The sequence below is a fragment of the Talpa europaea genome (genome assembly GCF_964194135.1).
Source record: "Talpa europaea genome assembly, chromosome: 5".
NCBI lineage: Eukaryota > Metazoa > Chordata > Mammalia > Eulipotyphla > Talpidae > Talpa > Talpa europaea.
The window spans coordinates 11,526,717-11,549,201 of NC_140071.1; the positions used below are offsets into that span (position 1 = coordinate 11,526,717).

At 34.5% G+C, this 22,485-nt stretch overlaps 1 protein-coding gene across 2 annotated transcripts in view; it reads right to left on the reverse strand.

The window, feature by feature from the left end:
- Positions 1 to 3,327: 3,327 nt before the first annotated feature.
- Positions 3,328 to 22,485, reverse strand: part of CDH10 (cadherin 10) — a gene marked incomplete at its 3' end in the record, with an annotated part of 69,987 nt that continues 50,829 nt past the window's right edge. Inside the window, exons 7-11 of one of the 2 annotated variants that reach the window (XM_084232862.1) lie at positions 22,311 to 22,447; positions 16,632 to 16,753; positions 11,197 to 11,305; positions 7,168 to 7,419; positions 3,328 to 3,812 (exon numbers count right to left, since the gene is read on the reverse strand). In XM_084232862.1, the coding sequence (XP_084088988.1) occupies positions 3,328 to 3,812; positions 7,168 to 7,419; positions 11,197 to 11,305; positions 16,632 to 16,753; positions 22,311 to 22,447 (1,105 nt within the window). Of the gene's footprint in view, positions 3,819 to 7,167; positions 7,420 to 11,196; positions 11,306 to 16,631; positions 16,754 to 22,310; positions 22,448 to 22,485 lie in introns of both variants that reach the window. The other variant, XM_084232861.1, reaches the window with a different exon arrangement.

The following is a 22,485-nucleotide window of genomic DNA, read 5'->3' on the forward strand; positions in this document are numbered from 1 at the left end:
CCACAGGATTTTTAGTTTCATTTTTCACTTTCTATCTTGAATACTATTTTGTTATTTTTGAGCTTAACATTTTTAGACAATAATTACCTAGAAGCAGTCTCAAATTTTAGTCTTTTTTTTTTTTTTTGCAATCTGGACTCTATCAAAAAATTCTATCAATTAATTTATCTTCAAAAAAACATGAATTGAATATTCATAATGATTAACAAGCAAATTCGGAATGATGTTGGAATCTCTCCACCCTCCATCCCTCTATCAGTCTGTTGGAACACGATACCTGTAAAGTATATAAGATTGTGAGAAGGGTTCGCAATTTCAAATAAGTACTATATTTGAAATTATTTAACAAAAATGTGTATCTGCATGTGTATATATTTATCTATAAATTAGAAAACATTTTTGTTTCTTGATAGTTTGCTAGAAGTCTATAATGGTCATATGTACATGTATATACATACATATGTAATATAGATTCTAATGATACATAGGTACATAGAAGCCTCAGTCTTGAGCATGAGTTTATCATTGCATAAAATTTCCTTGACATTTTGTTAAAAATAGAACCAATAAAACAGGATTAACTTAATCACCATTTTCAATGACCAAAGATGTGGAACTCCTTTTATTTCACATATTTGAACATTTAAATCATGAAAAAGGATGACAGTGATTTTTAATTCTGTATTTGGAAAAATTAATAATAAGTGTTAGGAATTTTGTTATAAATTCAGTGTTTTGATAACCATTTGCCACTATTTTATTTTAATTAATAGGATAACTACATACATCTATAAATATTGAATACGATTTATTATTACATCTCCAGTTTCTAGACATACTTTGATTTTTATAATAAATGCTCAAAATATTTGAGGAATGAAAGAATAAAGCAATGAAAAAATGAAAGGTCCACAGTTGTCTGATGAAATCAACATGATGCAAAGAATCATTCTCCCTGTTCCTCATGTAAAAGGAATTTTGGCTGTGGGATAATCTTTGTGTCGGGTCTTCCACTGGGAAAGCATGATGCAAGGATGACAATTCAGAGAGTCTGAGCAGATCATTATAGGCATACTTCCTAATTTCAAGGTCTCCAAGAAATCAATTAAATATATAGCTTTCATTATGAAAACAATAGGTACCTGTTCTTTAGGATTGTTCCAGTACTCTGGAAATGATCTGTGTACAATAAAGCTCCTCTATTGCCAGAGAAGTCTGCTAGTTAATCTCCTTAAAGGCAACCTTTGGGAACCTATTTTGAATGATGCTAAAAATTGTTGCTATAGCTATTTTTTTTTGAATTATGAAAATTGGATGACTGAAAAAATGATGGAGCAAGTGAATGGCAGGTTGAAATGATCTCAATGAGGATAATTAAAAATAGCCCAATAAGAATTCCAAATATTACATCTAATATTAATAAAAAATATCTAGTGCTAGAAATTTTAAAACTTATATTCAATCCAATAAATACCATAGTTTTAAGTGCTCATAAGAAATACCTTCTTTCCTCTTATACTTTTGCTATTTTCATTGTTAATGAATAATCCTCCTAGGAAATAGAGGGTTTTCTTTTCTTTCAGATCAGCGTATTTGATCAATTTATTTTTTCCCTTCTACTTTGTTCTTTTGACAGCCTTCCCTGTACTTAACTGAGTGCTTGGAATACAGGAAGTGGAGTCAGTAGTACTCACTATGGTCTAATGTCAACTTAGCTTTTGTAATGACACTGTCATTTTAACTAGGCCTCATGGGTTGTTTCCCCTAGTAGATCTGTAATCAGGAGGCTGTGACTTTTCAGTCTGGAACTTTGGGGAGAAAGTCATTCAAAAAGATCGAAATAATTAATTCTGCATTAAGGATATGTCAGTGTTTCACTCTGACTTTAAAAGCACGGCGTTTTCACTAATTAGAGAGCACACAAATCTTTGGGATTGTTTACCATATACTCAGCAGGGATTGTGACTTTCTAATGTAGGCCAAAACAGAGTGCTCCACTTATAGATAAATCATGTTTGGAGCTCAAGAATGGAGGGATCAGTTAGAGGCAGTTGGCCTCTGTGAATCTTGGGATCTCTGGATAATTAACTGCCAGGTTTTATTTGTGTTTGTTTTGTTTTTGCTCTTTGCTTTCTATTGAATCAGCCACTGACAGAAAAAGAGACTTTGTTAGGAATAAATACTCAATGCATTTGAAAAGCATAATTACAACCCTGTATCTTGGTGGAATAGTCAGCACGACTACTGTCATTACCAGGCATGTTCAAAGTCACTATAGGGGGTAAGTATATTTTCCATTAAAGGATTATTTCAGTCTAAAATCTGTGTGAACTATTATTCCCTACAGACCTCAGTAGCATAAAAGTCAGACAAAAAAGAGAAAATGTTGTATTCTTTCACTATTATTTTAGTGAATATGAACAAAATGAAATTACTGTATTGTTGGTGTGGGATATTTAACATAAGGATGGCTAAGTTTTAAATTTGCGTAAGTGGTAAATTTTTGAGTTGTCTATTAATGACTCCTTTAATGGGAAGAGTTTTTCACATCTCATGACATAATAATACTCACTGGAAAAATAATTTTTACCTAGATCATATTAATACGGTTAGAGTACTCTCAATAGCACTCTCAATAATTACTCTCAGTAGTAATTGTAATGACTTTGTGTTCTTACCTGGATGCACAGCAGTTTTGTACCGAGATGTTTAGTTCTCGAAGCACCTTTCTTCTTGCTAAGGGAGAAAAAAAAAGCTGGAGACAAGGTAGTTGTAAAAACCGGTTTATTTTTTTAAAAATAAATACAAAAATATAAATATAAAACATTAGCAGATAGAATTTGATGAAATGAAATTGCACAAACGTTTGTATACCAGGTTGCATATCACACCTACTAACACCACATGTACATTTTTTGTTTAATTTAATGTACAGAACAGGATATACCTTAAAATTTTTCTTCACCTTTTTAAAAGTTTCATTTGCAAGGGCAGGACGTGTATCTAACAGAAGCGGCTTGTTTGTGAGGTTGCTTAAGGGAGAAGAATATCCTGCTCGTGTTTTTGAAATTATCTTTTATTTCCTAAGATGGACAACACTGAATTTCCATAGCTTTGGCTCTTGGAAGAGATTAAATAAAATGTCGTATATATTCCATGAGACATCCTACAGGAAAGAATTAATGTAATTAATGAACAAATTAAAAAGTAAATGGGGAAAAAATTGTGCTGAGTGGCAGGAAAATCCTCCTGAAATACCAAACAGTGAGAATTGGAGACGGTGCAGGTGAAGAGGCTTCCCCTTGGCTGAACCAGGCAGGGCCCGAGCTAGGAGTCTTTGTCGCTGTCCCCGCCCCCATACATTTCTGCAAGCTTATTGAACCGAGGGCCCCACTCCCGGAGGTAATCGTAATTTTGGTCTCCTTCCGTCGTCCCTGACTCCAAGGAACTCAGAGATTCCGCGATGGAATCGTTGCCTTCGTAGGCATAGGTTGCAAGTGAATCGTAGGGAGGTGCTGTGGGGTCGAGGTCGTGCTCTTTGAGCCTTTCATTAATGAAATCCCGGACATCCGTGTTGTCCGGGGCTGTGGGAGTCCTCCGTGGGATAAATAAAGTCTCCGGAATAATATCTCGCCGGAGCTTCTTCTCCTCGATGGCTGCAGGGTTCCTCAGGGTGCCGATATCAAAGGCCTGGGTGTCTTCCTCACCGCCCCCTTCGTCGTTATAGCTCACGATGTTGTCTCTGATGTCTTCCTTAGACAAGATCAGAGGCTCTTTTTTTCGCTGTCTTTTCAGAGCTGCAAACAGTACTACTATAACTTGAAAAATAAAAAAAAAAGAAAAGTAAAGATATATTAGTGGTCCCTCCAGAGCACTGTATCCATAAGAGTGGAAGTAGTCTAAAGGAGTGTCAGTTAGTTAGATTTTCTGTGACAGGTTCGAATTTGAGATGCATTGTGGATTTCCATCAGTTTTTAGGGGTGGGGTGGGGCTGTTGGCATATGCATGGTTGGAGTTTAAGAGACTTGTACTCATTTGATTTTGAAGCAATGAGGGCTTTGTCTTAAGTGCAATGATCTTTTATTTTCCTAAGACCTGTTTAAAGAGTGTTACTGTTCTTGCAAGATATTGTTTATACGCTGCTTTAAAATGTGACAGATGATGGCATATAAAAAATGGACACTCACTGAATTCAGCTTCAAATGAAACAACCAAAAAGGGCACAATTATGCCCATTTTTTCACATTCTTGTCCAGTAGTCAGACTCTTCACAAAATATGCAGTATTAGTTTCTGCCAACTAGCTTTGCTGGTGGGTTACATAGATTTTTTTAAATATATGTATATATTTAATGTTTATATATATTTAATATTTACATTTAAATTTATATATATTTAATATTTACATAGATTTATATATATATATATATATATATATATATATATAGTTAAAAAGGACCTTAATTGCTGGGAGGACCATGATAGTTAGACATTCAATTAGTTTAGAAATTTATGAGGCTTGGGCCTCCCCTGATGGTGCAGCGGTTGAGTGCTGGGCTGAGAAGCTGCCCGCAGCCTCTGCAGCACCGGTTCCATCCCCGGCTGCTCCCTGGCCACTGGCGAGGGTCCCACATGGCGCACAGACCTCTCCTGCCATGTCCACTGCTCCCTTCAGCAGTGTACTTCGTCATTCTGCCTGTTCCCTGTTCCCCGCTCTGGCTCTGGTGAATTCTCTCACCCTCTTGCACTTCTGACTGTACCCAGTGCTTATATATATATATTAAAAAAATTAAAAAAGAATAAAAGAAATTTATGAGGCTCTCCATGGAAATATATACTGTGTGTATGTGAAAAATTGTCCCATCACATGAGAGCAAAGAGGGGATTCAAATGACAGCAATTAGCTAGTAAGACCCTGTATGAACTTCAGCTAGATGCATCTTAAATAAGTTAGATCTACTGTAAGAAGAAACGTGCATCACTCAGGAAGGTTCTCCAAAATGGTTTGGAGAAACAGATGTGATTCAGTTAGATGAGAAAAGGGCCTATAGGAAAAGCAATATTTCCTCTTCTCTCTCTCTCTTTCTCTCTCTCTCATATATAAACACACACACACATTTATTCTAAATGTTTAGAATAAACATTTAAAGAACATGGGGTTTATTATTAAGGACTGAATGTTTCTGTTCAAAGTTCACATGCAGAAGCCTAAATCCCCAATTAATGGGATTTGGAGGTGAATCTTAGAGACGGGACTGGCTGGTGCAGATGGAGTCCTTATGAATGGCCCCTTCTAAAAGAGACACAGAGAGATCATCTCTCTGCTGTCCACTATGTGAGGAAACAACAGAAGACAACCCTGTGTAAACCAGGAAGTTTGCCTCACCAAAAATGATCGGCTAGCACCTTGATCTTGGCCTCAGGAACTGTGAGAAATGAATTTCTGAGGTTCAAACTACCAGTCTGTGGTATTTTGTTTTAGCAGCCTGAACTGATAAAAGACAATGATATTACTAGGTAAGGAGTATGAAGTTATGCTTTCTTTCTCATTAACATATAACACACTACTAGCCTTCACATTTGTATGAAACACCAAAGAAGGAACTTTTTTTTTAAATGCAGCAAAAAGAAAGTTTTAATCCATTGATAAGTGTTCTTGAGCCCCAAAGTGATTGAAAATAAATAGGCCACCACTGAGAGAGAAGAAATGTTTATCGTTTAAGTGTCTGAGAAAACTGGACATTTTATTTTCTCTAAATCCACATATTCATGTGTATGCACACACTCGTGATGAATATATTTTAAACCTCAGCTTTTATTATCAACCAGAGGATCTCACTCTAGGAAACAGTTCTATTAGTGAAGGTAATAAAACTTACCAAGAGCGACTTCAAAATCCAAGTTTCACTGCTTCTTGAAATGTCAGATATAATATTTTTTATTAGGGTCACAAGAATACTCACAATAGTTTTAAAATAATGCATCCAGAGAGCAAATTTAATCTGATTTTTAATTCAAAAGTAGTTAAAAAGCAATTTGCTCCAGTTTATATAATCAGTTGTCATTGCTTGGGGACAAGTGAACCGGTAAAGGGCTATTTTAACATTCTTTCAGTGAAGAGGTAAGAGCAAGGCCGCTATCTAGTCATAATTCAGAAAAGGTGGAAATAAACATTAAGTTTACTAGCAAACTGAATATGCAGTGGCGAACAGCAAAGTGTCTCTTGTTGACTCAGTCACTAGGGAACTGAATGACCTTGAGAAGTATTGTGAATATTTCTAACTTTCACTTTCAATATTTTAGTTTTTTTATAACTTTTTTTTGAGGTCATCGGTTTACAACACTGGAAAAGATTTAGGGGTATAGATAGGATCACCCCTCTTCTGATATATGTTACCACACCAAACACACCCACAACCCAAGCACTCAGTGCCCTCCACCTTGCCCCTGATATCTTACCCTCTCCTTCTGGTAGCCTCAGGCTACAGTCAGATTTCATAGTTAATTTTGGTTTAATTGTGTCTGTTCTTTTGTTCTGTTTCTTTATAGTCCACACTTCAGCGAAATCATCCAGTATTTGTCTTTCTCCTTCTGACTTATTATTTTATTTAGCATTATACCCTCCAATTCCATCCATGCTGCCAATGGCAAGATTTCATTTATTTTTAGTATAGCTGAACAGTTTCATTATTTTTAAAAGGCAGGTAATAACTTTATCTGACCAGATAATATACTTTCATTTTTTTTTAAGATTTTTAAAAAAGATTTATTTATTTATGCATACAAGAACTGGGGTACAGGTCAGAGGTGTGGGGTGTGAGAGGATTCATCAGAGACAGAGTGGGGAACAGAATAGGTGGATCTACTGAAATACACTGCTGAGGGGAGCAGGGGTGAGTCAGGAGAGGTCTGCTGCGCCACATGGGTTAGCTCTCTGGTTGGGGATAGAACTTGTGCTGCAGATAACTTCATAGATTGCATCTTAACCGCTTGCACCACCAGGAGGCCCCTCATATAATACACTTTCATATAAACTATATTTTATAGTTTATTGAAGTCTGTCTTAATCATTGGGGGTGGGGTTTATTTCAATAGCAACTCTTCTTATTTACAAACACACTGAAGTAGGCAATCTTGGAAATAATTGCGTATTTCAGAAGTTTCTTACCCAAAAGAATGATGATGCAGAGGAGAATGGCCACCAGCGCCCCAGTGCTGAGGCCTGCGGGGAGCAGCAGGGCCTCGGCGCTGCAGGACTGCATGTTCCCCTGGCTGTCGCAGGCGCACACCCGGATGGTGAGCGTGCCTGTGCTGCTCTGAATCGGGTAGTCGTTGTCTGAGATCACCACCGGCAAGAAATACGTACTTATTTCATGTCTGCTGAATCCATTTTTTCTGGTCAAAATCCTGGCAGTATTATCTAAAATAAATTTCAAAATATAAATAGCTGGCGACAGTAAATTTGTCTCATCTTGATGTAATTGGTTTGAAATATAAATAAAATATGCTTATATAAATTATATAATGAATATCAGTATTCCTATAAGACTAATCCCATACATGCTATTAAAATATAAATAAGAAAAATTACTTTGAAGAATTTAATACTAAGTGTTCATATTCGATTTTTAACTATCCGATGTTTTCTAAATGGTGATTTTTTTATAAGTGAATCATTTATCAAAACTACATAGAGTTAATATGTTATTTTTCAGTTTTTAGAAAACATAAATTTACATATCAAGAAAAGGATCCTACTACATCTTATTTATAGATATATCTTTGTGCGTGCATGCGCAGACCACAACACACTCAATATACATGAAGAAAAATATAACAGGGTAAAAAATTAAGTATAGTTGCACCTTTAAAATGAAAAATTCAGTGTAATATTTTCAAGGTCCCAATATATATGAACAGAATCAGAAAGATTTTAAAACTCATGGACTTTGATTGCCCCCCATGAAAATGACTGCAATGTGTTGGTGGAGGACGGCTGATGGTGAATGCCTCATAGAGACAAAAAAAGAAACTAAGAAAAAAAAAAGCAATAATAACAAAATTAATGAATAATAGTAACAGTAAATAACAGTAAAAACAAAACACAAGCATTTGTAGAGGTATAGCCTATACCTCTAAAATATATGGTTTTGCTGGTCCAACCACTATGGAGATCTGTGTGGAGAGTTCTTGACCTACTAAACACAGAGCTTCCAGATGATCCAGCAATTCCACTCCTAGGTATTTACCCAAAGGACACAGAAACATCAATTCCAAAGAGCACCTGCACCCCTATGTTTATAGCAGCACTGTATACAATAGCTAAGCTTTGGAAACAACCCAAATGCCCAAAAACAGATGACTGGATCAAGAAGATGTGGTACATATACACCATGGAATATTACTCAGCATTTAAAAAAGATAAACACATGCAATTTGCAGCAACATGGATGGCGCTGGAAGGGATCGTGCTCAGCAAAATAAGCCAGAAAGAAAAAGAAAAATACCGGATGGTCTCACTCATAGCAGGAATCTAGAAAACTTAAATAAGTGATCAGGAAAAAGAATAACTATAAGAAAGAAAATATCAAAATCAACAAACAACTATGAACCAGAGACACTCTATGGGGGGTGGGGAAAGGAGGGTTTGGGGTTGTAATTATAATAAGGGGGTTGTAATTGTATGGGGAATATAAAAATAAATTTAAATAAAAAAATAAAATATATGGTTTTGTAAGCTAGTGTTATTCAATAGACATAATTATAAAAGTTAAAAATAAAGGTTGGTATCCTACTACCTAATATATTACTATTGAATATTTCTTTATCTGATAATTTACTCAGTATCCTTAATGTGGTTTGTGGGGCTAATTAAAGATTACCACCAGTCCTACATAACCAATATTAAGAAATAAAATCAGTATACTTGATTGATAGTTTCCTACACTGTTTGTCCAATGCACTTACCCTTGTTTAGTCCCACAGGACAGTTTAAAATGTCAGTGCTGATGTAGAGATAGGAGCAGGTTAGCCAATTGGTAAATGCACAAACAGTGGGGGCAGAGGGGTTGACAATTTCTTGTGGGTATATTGGTTGAATACACAAAATCATTTTCTAAACTAATAGTGAGAGTGTAATTTCTACCATATCAACTAAACATATATGCTAAGCAAACTGATTAGCAAAATAGATGTACATAAGCAAATTTAGAAAATAAAATGTCAAGTCCTGACAATTTAGATTTATGCTCTAAAAAGTATGATTCTTATAATTTTGACTTATCTTCTAAAAAGTATGATACATTCCTTCCATTTTCAAATCTACACTACAATAAACATTTACATGCTAGGTCATATTTTTAGAATCTTCTTGCCTCATTCCTTTTTAACTTTTTAAAAAATTCTAAATCTTACAATTAATTTTGCCTATAATAGTTTTGATATATTGAAGAACCAAATAAATTTTTACCCTAAACTAACTATTCTATTCAGAAAGATATGGCAATAATGTTTTTAACTTCAATGTAAAACAAAAAATGAATATTCGTAATGAAAAAAAATCTCCAAGTATGGGATCACAGAAGTTGGAAATTATTTTTTTAAAGAATGATAGCATAACATAAACATTAAATGAAGAAACTATATTCACCTACAGAACAAGGGCATTTTCTCAAGAAGAATAATAAGGTTACTGTGTCATCGGAATTCTTTTTGAAATCTACCCAATAACAGAAAACAGTGAATTTATGTGGGATCATGTCAAATATTCTGTCAGACTTTACTGTTATTTTATTTATTTATTTATTCTGGTTTATATTCATGTAGACTGAGCCTCTGATTTGAGTAACTTATATAGGATAAAGAAGCTTTCCTAATTTAGGAAAATGATACTACTTGTCAAAAATTATTATTAGTCTTGACTTGTTTTCACAGTAACTGAAATGCTGTGATAAGATAGTACAGTTTCAAGTAAAATTGAGAGGTAGCTTGTTGGTATTTAGGACTCAGTCTAATAGAAACATAAATCAAAATACAACTAGAAAGAGATATAATATCGTTAATTCAGTACTAAATATGTCGAGTCTAGGTTCTATATGTACATTGCCAGGATCTGTAAATTAAAATCACTGTTGTTTATCTAAAATTCAGATGGAACCATGCATTTTTATTTCATCTGCCAGCTCTATGTATTTTTTTCCTATTCCAATTATTTTAGGCGCAAAACCAACAGAGATTTAAGAAACTTATATTTGAGAAACACAAATTGCCAATGGACATCTCTCTGTCCACTGATTTGTACAATGTTTCAACTACATGAAACATATCAAATAATAGTTGGCTCAGTATAAAGCTATGCATTATCTTAAACCACCTTCTGATATTCTGAAAACCACCTAAGAGTTATACAGTAGACTAACTCTGCCAGTAAACCTATACTGTTATGATGGTATTGTAAATATGCCAGTGTGGTTATTCTATCTATTTTAAGAATAACTCTGCACTTGCTCTAAAACAAGAATGCCTTTTAACAAAAGTGAGCTGATAAATTTAGTTTAGCATAAATGTGTAATGTAACTTAGAGAAAAGGTATAGTTTTATACTCTGCTTAGATTAGAATAGTTACCATACATTTTTCCCAAAGAATAAACTTGTAAAAATAGTTATCATTTTATTTTTTTCTCCTCTAAAATATTTCTTTTTCTGAGGATGCAAGAAATAGAATTTCAGCATTTTTATTACAATGACATTTTATAGTTCATATATTACACATGACAATAATATACATTGTCCATTGTGAATATACTCTTGCCTTTTATTCCCTCACAAGTTAATATGCCAGTTCTCTGTTCTTGCTCTTCTGTGCCTTTTTGATGTTGGCAAATCTGCTGCTGCTAAATCTCATCAAAGTTTGCATAAAAGCCTCACTGAGTCATTCCTTTCTTGAGCCGACTAGTCCAGCCTTTTTGCTATGATTCATTCTTTTCATTAATATCCATATACAGGTTTCTTTCACATATTGTAATATTTTAAAATTCAAGCGAACAAACACTATCAAACCAAAAGTTACCAGAATATCTTATTATATAGTTACTAAATTTGTTTTAACATAGATCAATACATCATGTATATGAATGGTTGCTTTAGTAAATTTTCTTTTTAATGTCACCTTAAATCATGATGAACAAGTTCAAGTTACCTTCATTATCTTGCACTGTGAAATTTGGGTTGACAGCTGCTAAACTGAAGAAAAATTTCTGTCCACCTAAAGGGTCATCTTTATCTACTGCACTTATAGTCTGTATTAGCTGCAGAAAAGAGAAAAAAATACATATTTATTAAACTCCCATGGGTATAATCTACTTTATAGTAGGTTATTTTTAATATCCAAATTTGTCTTAAATTTTTAAATAAGCATTAGTTTTGTTTCTTGTGCACACATCTTTATTTGTATTAATCAATCATTTCATTATTGCTTTGACTTTAGCAAAGTCCGATCCCTCTATCTTTTCCTCCCTCCCTCTGCTTCTCTCTTTCTCTCATTCTTTTTCTATCTCTCTTTCTCTCAATTTCTTCTACATATTACCCATTCCTTCAAAATAGTAAATAGTAATATTCTTTGAAGTTTTGTCTTTAATTAACATAAATTAATTTTATTAATTTAGTATTTGAAGTAAGTAGGTTATTTCACATATATTTAAACATTAATCTGGAAGAGTTTATCCAATCTAGGAAAAATTTAGAAAATTATTGTGATTATGGCTTTCCTTCTCATCAAAAAAAGTAAAAACTCTTCAAATTATGTTGGGAATTTATTGGTAATATACATAACTTTCATATCCTCTAAATAGAAAGTCCTAAGCACTTATTTTAACAGTAACAGTTCACTTCATTTGCATTGTCAAAAAGTTGCATATTTTTAACATATTATACTATGGGGCTGATTATTTTACAAAGGTCAACTTTTCTGTTTATTTAAAAGAGATAGGACCTCCCTGGTGGCGCAAGGGGTTAAGCACAGCACTGTGAAGCTATGTGCAGCCTCTGCAGCACAAGTTCCATCCCCAGCCAGGGACCTCTCCTGTCTTGCTCGCTGCTCCCCTCAGCAGTGTAATTCAGTCAATCCGCCTGTTCTGTTCCCCACTCTGTCTCTGGTGAATCCTCTCACCCCTGCACCTCTGGCCTGCACCCCAGCTCTTGTATGCATAAATAAATAATTCTTTATAAAAAAATAAATGTAAGAGACAATTAAGAAGCTATCTGTAGAAACCAAAAAAAGGGTCAGATAAACCCTAACTAAGAACTAGCCATAGAAAGCTGATTATAGAACTGAGGCATATGGAGGGGAAGGCTAAGACAAAGTTGGGAAGGAGCACATGGACTATAGTCGTGGGCTATGGATGTTTTGGTTGTGGGTGCTGAATGGTGATAACACCTGTAGGGGAGATGCCACACTTTGTAAACAAAAGCAATAATGTAAACCAAGGCTACCTCAATTAAAAAAAAGTTATCTGCTAACAAAGTAGAAAATGTAATGCCTTATGCTATAATCAGATCACTACATTCTATATTGGACATGTAATATGATTAATATTTGCAAATATATATGTAATGATATATGTAACATGTGGCTATATATTCCTTTGCAGATATATCTATTTGATCCTTAAATAATATATGCACAATAAAATATATTTTTGCATACTTTAAATTTGCAAGTGGCCTTCAGAAGTTGTTAAATGTGTATTAATGCTTATATAAACAATTTTATCATTAACTTAAAGGAGTATACTATTTACTGCATTAGCTCAATCTAACACTGTGTGACTATTTGATGAAACATTTGTTACTGATAGTCTGTTCACTTAAAAAGCATTTTCAAGTTTAAAACATTTTGTGAAATAGTTTTGTATTTTCACTGAGCTCTTCTAAAACAATCATCAAGCAACTTGAAGGGTGTTTCTGTGATCACACTCTAATGGAGTATGGGATGACAAATGGATTTTAAAATGCTTAAAATTAGAAAATTCATTAAATATTAATATTTTTAACATTTTCAGTTTCCCACTGATGGAAAAAACTTCCTTTCATCTAGATTTACAAATAACTCGCAAAATTCAACAAATAGAAAACAAAAAAATACAATAAAAATGTGGAGAAGAACTAAATAGGCATTTCTCAAAGAATACCTATGGCCACAGGCTCATGAAATTATGCTAATTATCACTTCTTCTCAGGAAACGCAAATCAAAACCACCTCACACCTGTGAGAATGACCCATCCCAAAAAGATCAGAAACAAGAAGTGTTGTAATGGATGTAGAGGAAAAAGAACCCTCCCCCACATTCCTATGAAAACAATATGGAGTTTCTCAAAATAGTAAAAATAAATCTACCATAAGATCCAGAAATTCCACCCCTGATATCCTCCTGAAGAATGCAATAACACTAATTTGAAAAGATATATGCACTCCTATGTTTATTGCAGCACTATTTATAATAGCCAAGTTTTGAAATAACCCAAGGACACAGTTTAGAAGTACACAAAGACACAGGAGTGGATTAGAAAAATGTGGCATATATACACAAAGGAATACTATTCAGCTACAAAAAAAGAAAAAAAAAAGACAAATTATTTCCATTTGCAACAACATGGATGGAATTATGGAATTGGAGGGGATTATGTTAAGCAAATTAAGTCAGAAGGAGAGAAAAAATACTGGATATTTACAAAACAAATGATTAGATAAAACCTAACCAAATCCTGGAAATCTCATGGTAGAATTAAGGATACCAGAGGAGCCAGAGCTGGAAAGGTAGGAGAGCAAAGTATGTAGGAGGCACAATGGACTATGGTGAAGGACTAGGGATGCCTTTGAAGGGGGTGTGGTACTGTAATGCACACCAGAAGGGTGTGTTCCTACACCTCAGAGTGACATACAGTGTTGTAAACCAATGTTCCTTAAAAAAAAAAAAAGAAAAATTTCCTTTGTTCTGATAAAAACAAAAACAAAAACAAAAAAACTCATTTCAGTTGTTAGGAAGTAACTAAACATCGTTCTATGGAAAAATATGAAATGGGACCGTTTTTATTGGACAAAGGCCTGGAGTTAAATTTTATTGAAGGATAAATATAAACAGCATTCCTTGGCAAGATTCCCTAGGAAATCTGTGACTGAAATATTCTTTCTTTCCTATAGATATTAAAACTTATTAAAATATATTTTATTGGGCCTCCCTGGTGGCGCAAGGGGTTAAGCACCACATTATGAAGCAATCTGCAACCTCTGCAGCACAAGTTCGATCCCCAGCTGGCCAGGGAGCAACCCACATGGCACAGCAGATCTTTCCCACTGCTCCCCTCAGCAGTGTACTTCGATCAATCTGCCTATTTTGTTCCCGGCTCTGTCTCTGGTGAATCTTCTCACATACAATCCCACTCCGCATCTCACCTGTACCCCAGCTCTTGTATGCATAAATTAAAAAATCTTATATATATATATATATATATATATATTATTGACTGAAGGAGAGGGGCGTGAGTGAAGGAATATGGAAGGAGAGAAAAACATCTAATTCTGTTATCTTCCCTTCCCCAAGGTCCCCCAACACTCTCTAAGGTGGAAAAGATAGGGAATTCAATAACCTGATCAGGCATCAGAGAACTAATGCTACATCCATGGTAAATTACATCCTTTCAGATGGGAAAGTCTTTTCAACTCTTGGATCAGGGACGAGGAAAGAACAGGGAACAGAGAGATGGGGGTGGCAATTAGCTTTTTTTTTTCTGTCTTTTTGTTTTGTCTAAACACTAAATGAATGGGATTATATTCTATGCTGTTGTTCTAAATGCTACTTTTAAAGAACACTTAATTTGGAGTAGTATTGGGAGGACTGAAATACCCTATAAATAACTTAAGCACACCCAGGAGTCCTCACAAGTTCCTGCTTCCCTAGGAGGAGGGGAGACAATAGATAAATTGATTAACAGATTAATTTAGATAGATTAATTTCAAAAAAGGCTAGTGGAGAAGGACTCTACCAAATAACCACTTTGATTTTGCCTGCTAGGATATTGTAACTTAGAATTCCATTATTGAGAATATAATTTTAGTTTAAGGAACCATTTTTTTAGCTGTTGAAGCCAAGTGATATCTAATAAAATTCATTATAAAAAAACTATTATGGGAGGTTATTGTTCATGGAGCCAATTAGTCAAAAATTATTAAATCATGTTCTTCCTATTGAGTTTGTCAAAATAGGTTACTTTTTTTTTTATTGAAACCATCTTTGATTTGATTATTTTCCTTTAGTATGACAACTTCTTCCAAAGTCTAAGAAATATAAAGTTATTGAGCCAGATATAGTTTCAAAAAGAAAAAAGGCATAAGCAAAATAAATATGATCCCTTATTTTGTATATTTTGAATACATTTGGAAATCAGTATTTATAATGACTCAAATGCTCTGAAAGATATCTCTTGAAAATCAAATAGACTAACCATGGAGGGAGCAATATGTGCAGCAATTGCAAAGTGGGCAATTTATCTCTTAGAGAAAAGGCTTCAACTTATATCATGCTGAGCCTGCCAAGCAGAGGACTGTATGGAATGGTATTTTTAAAGCATACAGTGTTTCATTAAGAAGTAGGTTGGAAGCAGCTTGGTCATTTAAATATTCCAAATTAAACATTTCCATAACATTTTCACATACAAAAAATGAATTTGATTTCAGCAATTTTACTATTTCAAACAAAAGACAGGCTATTGAATTCCTGTTAGACTCTTCAGAAGGAGGAATTTGAGTTATTCTACAATGTAATTTGCATAAAAATATAACAATGACAGTGATGTTTATAAAGAGTATCAAATGATGTCAAAACACAATACAGTTTCGCTATGGCTCCTCTTTAATAAAACACATTTGATTCCCAATTATTATTTATACATGCAGCTCCCTTCTGTGAAGATAGCACTCAAAGCAATTAAGAACATTTCTTACAGCCATATACGCTGGGGCTTTTCAAACAACAAAATGAGTCCACTGAGGAAAAGACTTTAAGAGTTATAAACAAAGCTGATGTAGGAAGAATGTTTTAAGGGATGAAAACTAAGTCATTAAGCTCTTTATGTGTTGCTATAATGATGAAATGCAACGTGTAAGGAGTGAATTGTTGACCCCTGCTTCGAAATCACATTTGCATACATTGGAATATTGACGGAATGTTTCACTGATTCCATGTATTTTTCTTTTTCCCAACTTTCATTTCCCAACTCTCTAGCAGTTATCAATATTTATCTAATGGCACAGCAGGTTGCTTTATTTTTTTTATTCATTGTTTTGCTCTTGTTTCTGTAAATGCAAAAAGTTAAAATTATTTCTTAGCTCCACTTTTGTGGCAACAATAAAATCTCTTTACTTTAAAACTATACAAAGGTAACATGAAAGCTGTTACAGGTGTTCTTTAAAACACTTTCAACCCTAAAAACATCAGCCTCTGTTGCTTTTTAAAAAATTATGTTATGAGAACTATATGGGACCATTTTTAATCTCTCTTTTCCCCTCAAATTGGGAAAAGAAAATATTTAACATGCAGTTAAAATCTTCACGTAATTTTAAATCCTAAGGGTGCTTACCTGTCCTGGTCTGGCATTTTCACACACAAAAGTGTCATAGAACACAGCAAATTGTGGAGCGTTGTCATTGACATCCAAAATTCTCACAAAAACAGCCACTCGAGTCATTTCTTTGGGATTGTCTAGAAAAGTGAAAGAAAAAAATTTGTATAGGAAGACACATAAGTTCACCAGATTTAATCATATAAGCATCTTGTAGGATATTAATTCTCACATACAAATAGATGTTTCATTCATTCTACTCACATAAGGAGTAAATGCAATAAAGGAAATTACTACAGAGCCTAATTAAGTAGTCTTGAATTCAGTCATTATTGGACTCAAGAGTACTATTATTATTTTCAAAAACCTTTTTAAAAGCACAATACAGTTTAATTGAGTTCATAGTATATTCGTGTCCTAATAGTCCAAATATATAAAATGAGAACAGAGAATTAATTAAATTTTTGTTACACATTATATTAATTAAATCTTTATTGATTTTTTTGTTTGACGAATAAATAGTTTTAAAGGAATCAGGAACTGGCCCAAGAGCATTAGCTCTTAACGTGGTAGTTATTATATTACACCCTATTTTTCTGACTACTTTTACCACTAAAATGTATTCCAACAGCTACTCTTGACTCTCACTTTTGAAAATTTTTATATATGTCTATGAATTTTAAAATTTTGTGTTTAAATTTATTTATTTATTTTTAAAAGATTTATTTATTTATTTATACAAGCACTTGGTACAGTCAGAAGCGCGGGATGGTGACAGAATTCACCAGAGCCAGAGCGGGGAACAGAACAGGCAGATTGAAGAAACACACTACTAAGGGGAGCAGCAGGTGAAACAGAAGAGGTCTGTCGCGCCATGTGGGACCCTCGCCTGTGGCCGGGGATCAAACCGGTGCTGCAGAGGCTGCGGACAGCTTTGTAGCCCAGCGCACAACCGCTGCGCCATCAGGGGAGGCCCTGTATTTAACTTTAAAATGAAATGAAATATAAGGATTCAAACATTTTATTGGCATAATTGCCACTGATATCATTTAAATAACGTAGGGTGAAATTTGAACAAGAAAATTAGTTCAATAGCAGCAAATGGTATAATAATTATGATTTTTTGACTCCAAATGTTAAACCAAAACCATCATCATTTTCACATAAGATATGCATTTTGAAAATTCTTTGATTTGTAAAGGAATTTAAAATATAAATATTTAGCTTAGCTTTGGATAACAGCCTGGTATTATTCATAATTATACTATCTCCATCTTATTTTTTTCTAGGCACTTGTAACTGATTTCTCAGAGATTTCTGTCATTTTAAATTCAGGCTACACTCATTAGACTTTGTGACATCAAAATATCAATCTTAGCATAATGTTCAATTTCTGTGTAAATGTTGGAAAAGTGAAGCTAAAATGCCTTTTACAAAAAAGGAAAAAAGGAGATGAAACAAAACATAACAAGTAACAGATAAACTGAGGGGCAGGAACAATCTTATTAAATGGCCCCTTCCAACATAACATGAATTGTAAGTAAGATTCCTTACCCTTGTGAAATTTATGTGACTTTTTAATTTTGTCAGAATCATTTTCACATACATATGAGCAGGGAATATATCACGACACAAAGTAATTTATTTCTCCTTTCTCTCCATGTAATTATAATGTTACTAAAATGATAAAATCAGCACTTTAAAAAAAATAATGCACAAGAACTGATTACTCAGCAGGAATATTTCAAGGCTGAAAAAGAACGAAGGAATGCAGACAGAATTCGAAATCCATATGCGGTGGCACAGCCATGTTGCTTTCAACACTGTTGGTCCCTCCATGTGGCCTCCTTGTGTCCTAAGCCTTACCATTGAGGTTGGTCCCCATGTAATATTTGCACAAAAATAAAATTACCTAAACACACATTTTTCAAGCAGTAGCTTTGACACAAAGCAAATCAAGTCTTATTAACCTTTCCCTCATCTTTTCATGCAAAAATTTAAAGCAGCTCCCCTTTTTAACATTCCTCTTCACTCTGACTTCAGTCTGTTCCCCATATGTAAGCAGTTTTCAGGTTCTAATTTCATAGTTGCTAATGTATTATTACGTATTGTTTGCTTCTTGGTGCATCAGGTAGCTAAGAATTCATACCCTGGTGTCAAGCAGAGCTGCTTTAATTTCCAGGTCCATCACTCACTCATGTGTGGCTTTGGCCAATTTACTGCACCTCTCTAATACTTCTGTTTATTCAATCGTAATCAAAAGAGAACTTCCAATCTTAAAGATTTATTTGAAAATCTGGATTTGTTAATGTGTACAAAGTTCTTATTGAAGTGTCAGTTTGTTGGTAAGCACTCAGTATTTATATCACTGTTATCTTTTTATTTAGTACTGATACATTCCCTAAGTGCCGACGCTATATTTTTCCACATAAAGCATGCACAAATGCAAACATGTTAACTAGTTCTCCTACAATTCACATGGATATGAAGAGAGTACATGTGAAAAGTAGAGAGAGGGAAAGAAAAGAAAAGTGATTTGCCACTTTCTTCCTACCTTCCCTATTCCTAAACCATTTGCTAATACTTAAAGCCTAAGTGTTTACTACTAATGAGACCTCAAGCACCTAAAGTTATTCATTGCCATAAAGTAGGAGTATGGTGCTTTCACATTTTCTAGAATTTGTTTTTAAATCTATTTAAATAGTGGACATGAGTAAAATATTTTCTTTCAATATAATGTCTTGGCATAAAAATAATTGTTTTGTTGGCACCAATTCACTTTCTAACTATAACATAGAAGCCACGAGAGACTGAAAAGTTTCATATCGAAAAAAATTGCATCGCCAGTCCCTTCCCAAACACAATATGGAGATTCATCAACCTCTGTACAAATAACTCAAGGCCTCTTCAAATCCAAAGCTAAATCCACAGGGATAAACTTGCTTTGTAAAGCATCAGGCCTGGAGTCACCTATTCAAAACACAGTGCTTACGCTAATCTTTTTACTGGCAGAGACTGCAGCCTACATATAAATAAAAATATAAAGCATTCAAAGGAAGCATCCTACTGAACAGTAGCTGGCATGTATTCACCACCTGAGTCTCCCTCAGAGTCCTCCAGGGAAACTCTACTGGAGTCAGAATGTGTCAGCAATAAAGGATCTTAAAACGTATGACCTAAGGTGAACCAGGCCTATGTAGCCACAAGTTTTTCCATATGTCCCAGATGAGGAAAACTTAAATCATTATCCAGAAATGCTAGGCTTTAGAAAGATGCATTTTTCCCCTCTTTGCTTAGGGAAAGAATTTCCACTTATAAAGAAGTAGGCATAGATAATGGAGTCCTGTGCCCCTAAACTCTAGGCTACTGTCCTCAGACATGTGCAAGGATTGCAGTGAAATTTTCAGATGGGGTTGAAATAACTTAATGCTTTCTACTGAAAATCAACAAATGTGTGTGCTGATTGTGACCTTAATTTTAGATAGTTTATCCTCTTTCAGCATTTCACAAGATTGTGTGTGTGTGTGTGTGTGTGTGTGTGTGTGTGTGTAGAACTGGGGCGTAGGCCAGAGGTGCAGGAGGTGAGATGATTCACCAGAGTGGGGAGCAGAACAGGCAGATCTACTGAAATGCACTGCTTAGGGGAGCAGCAGATGACACAAAAGAGGTCTTCTGCACCATGTGGGTCAGCTCTCTGGCCGGGCCAGGGATCGAACTCATGCTGCAGTGGCTGGCGATAGCTTTATAGCGCTGTCTTTAACCCTTGTGCTACCAGGAAGGCCCCTTTGTTTCACAACATTTTTGAAAAAGAAAGAAGGTGTCCCATGATATAACATGCTAGCTAATTACCTGGAGTAGTACTTGCGATATAATATGATGAAGTGCTGTGGAATATTGGATTAAACTGTTGGAGGCAGGGAAAAGGGCTGTGGGTAAGTAGTACTTGTGTACTCATCATCCTGCCTTACTCTGGGCTTGTGTATGATACACATACCATAAACCCAGTGTTTATAATCTAGTAAAAGCAATTTCCTATATTCTGCTTTCCTCTCACCCTCTTTCCATTGAACACCCGGAATAGCATAATGGGCCCCTGACTGTTTGTGGCTTGGCAGGTAGGCATTTCCAGCACTTACTCCATAGATTGATTTTATTTAAGGACAAAAAATAGGTTTAGTTCTTAAAAAGAAGAATGTAATTGGCTTAGCTTTTTACAGAATCATAATTACTTCAGCTAGCTTTAGAAGTTAAATTTCTCAAATGGAAAGTGCAATCCCTAGCTCAACAAACTTGAATAAAGATCTCGAATCAAGCAGAGAGCACAAATAATCATGATTCTCGAAAGACCAGATTGCATTGTGTGGGGCATATCTAATGATGGTGATATGGAATTGAGAAAGAATTAAAAACTCTCCTTAAAAGAATAATTAAAAAATCTAATAGCCATGTATATTGCACAGTGGAAAAATTGGTTCATTTCGATGGTGGGGTTAATCTCTATTTCACTCCTAAATCTAAGGAAAAAAAAACAATCATTGCATTTTCTTGGAGTGTTTAAGTCACTGCTAAGGATGTTTAGCCTAGATCCATGCTTCTAAGACTCTTGTTGATTCAGTCACCATGTTCTGCTTTCCAATTTTTTTCCAGTTACTTCAAATAACTTCACCTTGATATGTGTGTGTGTGAATTCAGTTTAGTTTTTCAGATCTTGAATTTATGGGCTTCGTTGTTCACCATGATTCATTCCCTAATTAATGCTTCTTCTTAAAGCAGTTCACAAGTTGCTCTATGCCATGGGCAGCACATGACAGGAATCAGACACCATGAAAAGGTTTGGGTGAGCAGGCACGCCTGGCACAGAGCCTCCCTCTTAGAAGGCCTCACCCTACCTTGTTTTAATGCTTGGCTGTTACCGTGTTAAATTTCTTGATACATTTTTTAATAAGAGGACAGATATTTTCATTTTATAATGGGCTCAGTAAATAATGTAGCAAATCTTGAGTGTGAGCAACAACTTTTACAATTAGAGACAGACGTAATGTTGGGTCTTAACCCTGCCTGTTTTCATTTGGATGCAACTTTCATTTAGGTGTAGAATCAAGAATAGGATTTAAAAACAGAACGACTGGTTTCAAATCCCAATTTTATTACTCCTGGCATTGTAACTTGGACTAGATACTAAAATCCCCAGAGCCTTATTTTCCTTCTCTGTTAAATGAGGTTAATAAAAATAGTAATAGAGGAAAATAATTTAAAAATTCTTAGACTAATATCCAATACAGAGTGCTTAATGTTAGCTCTTATTATCAACACCTTGCTTCTTCATATGTAAAGAAAAAATACTAGTGTCTACCTACATGTTTTTGCTAAAATTAACTGATAAATACCTGGCATTTAGCAAAGATTCTAACTTACCATGTTTTTGCAACAAATTTAATACATTTCTCTTTTCCTAAATAAAAATATCTCAAGTTCCCAATTCTACATCATTTTATTTGTTAATATTACATGTAGATTTATGGATAACTATAGTTATCTCTCTCTCTTCCTCTCTCTTATATATAATGAAAAAAGACATTAAAAGCCTTTTAATAAACTTAGATTAAAATTAAAATTCATTTGTGCAATGAGAATATTTAATATAAAAGATCTACATATATTTAATACAATCAAATATATACATAAAATTCATCTTACTGATTTCAGCAGCAATAACAGTAAGATTATGCCATTGAGATAATTCACGGTCCAGTGGCTTTGATGTATAAAGGGATCCATTTCCAGAATGTATGTTAAAGATCCTGTCAAGGTCAGTATGACGATCCAAGGAAAATCTGAACACAGAGGGCAAAAAAAAAACCCAAACAAACGC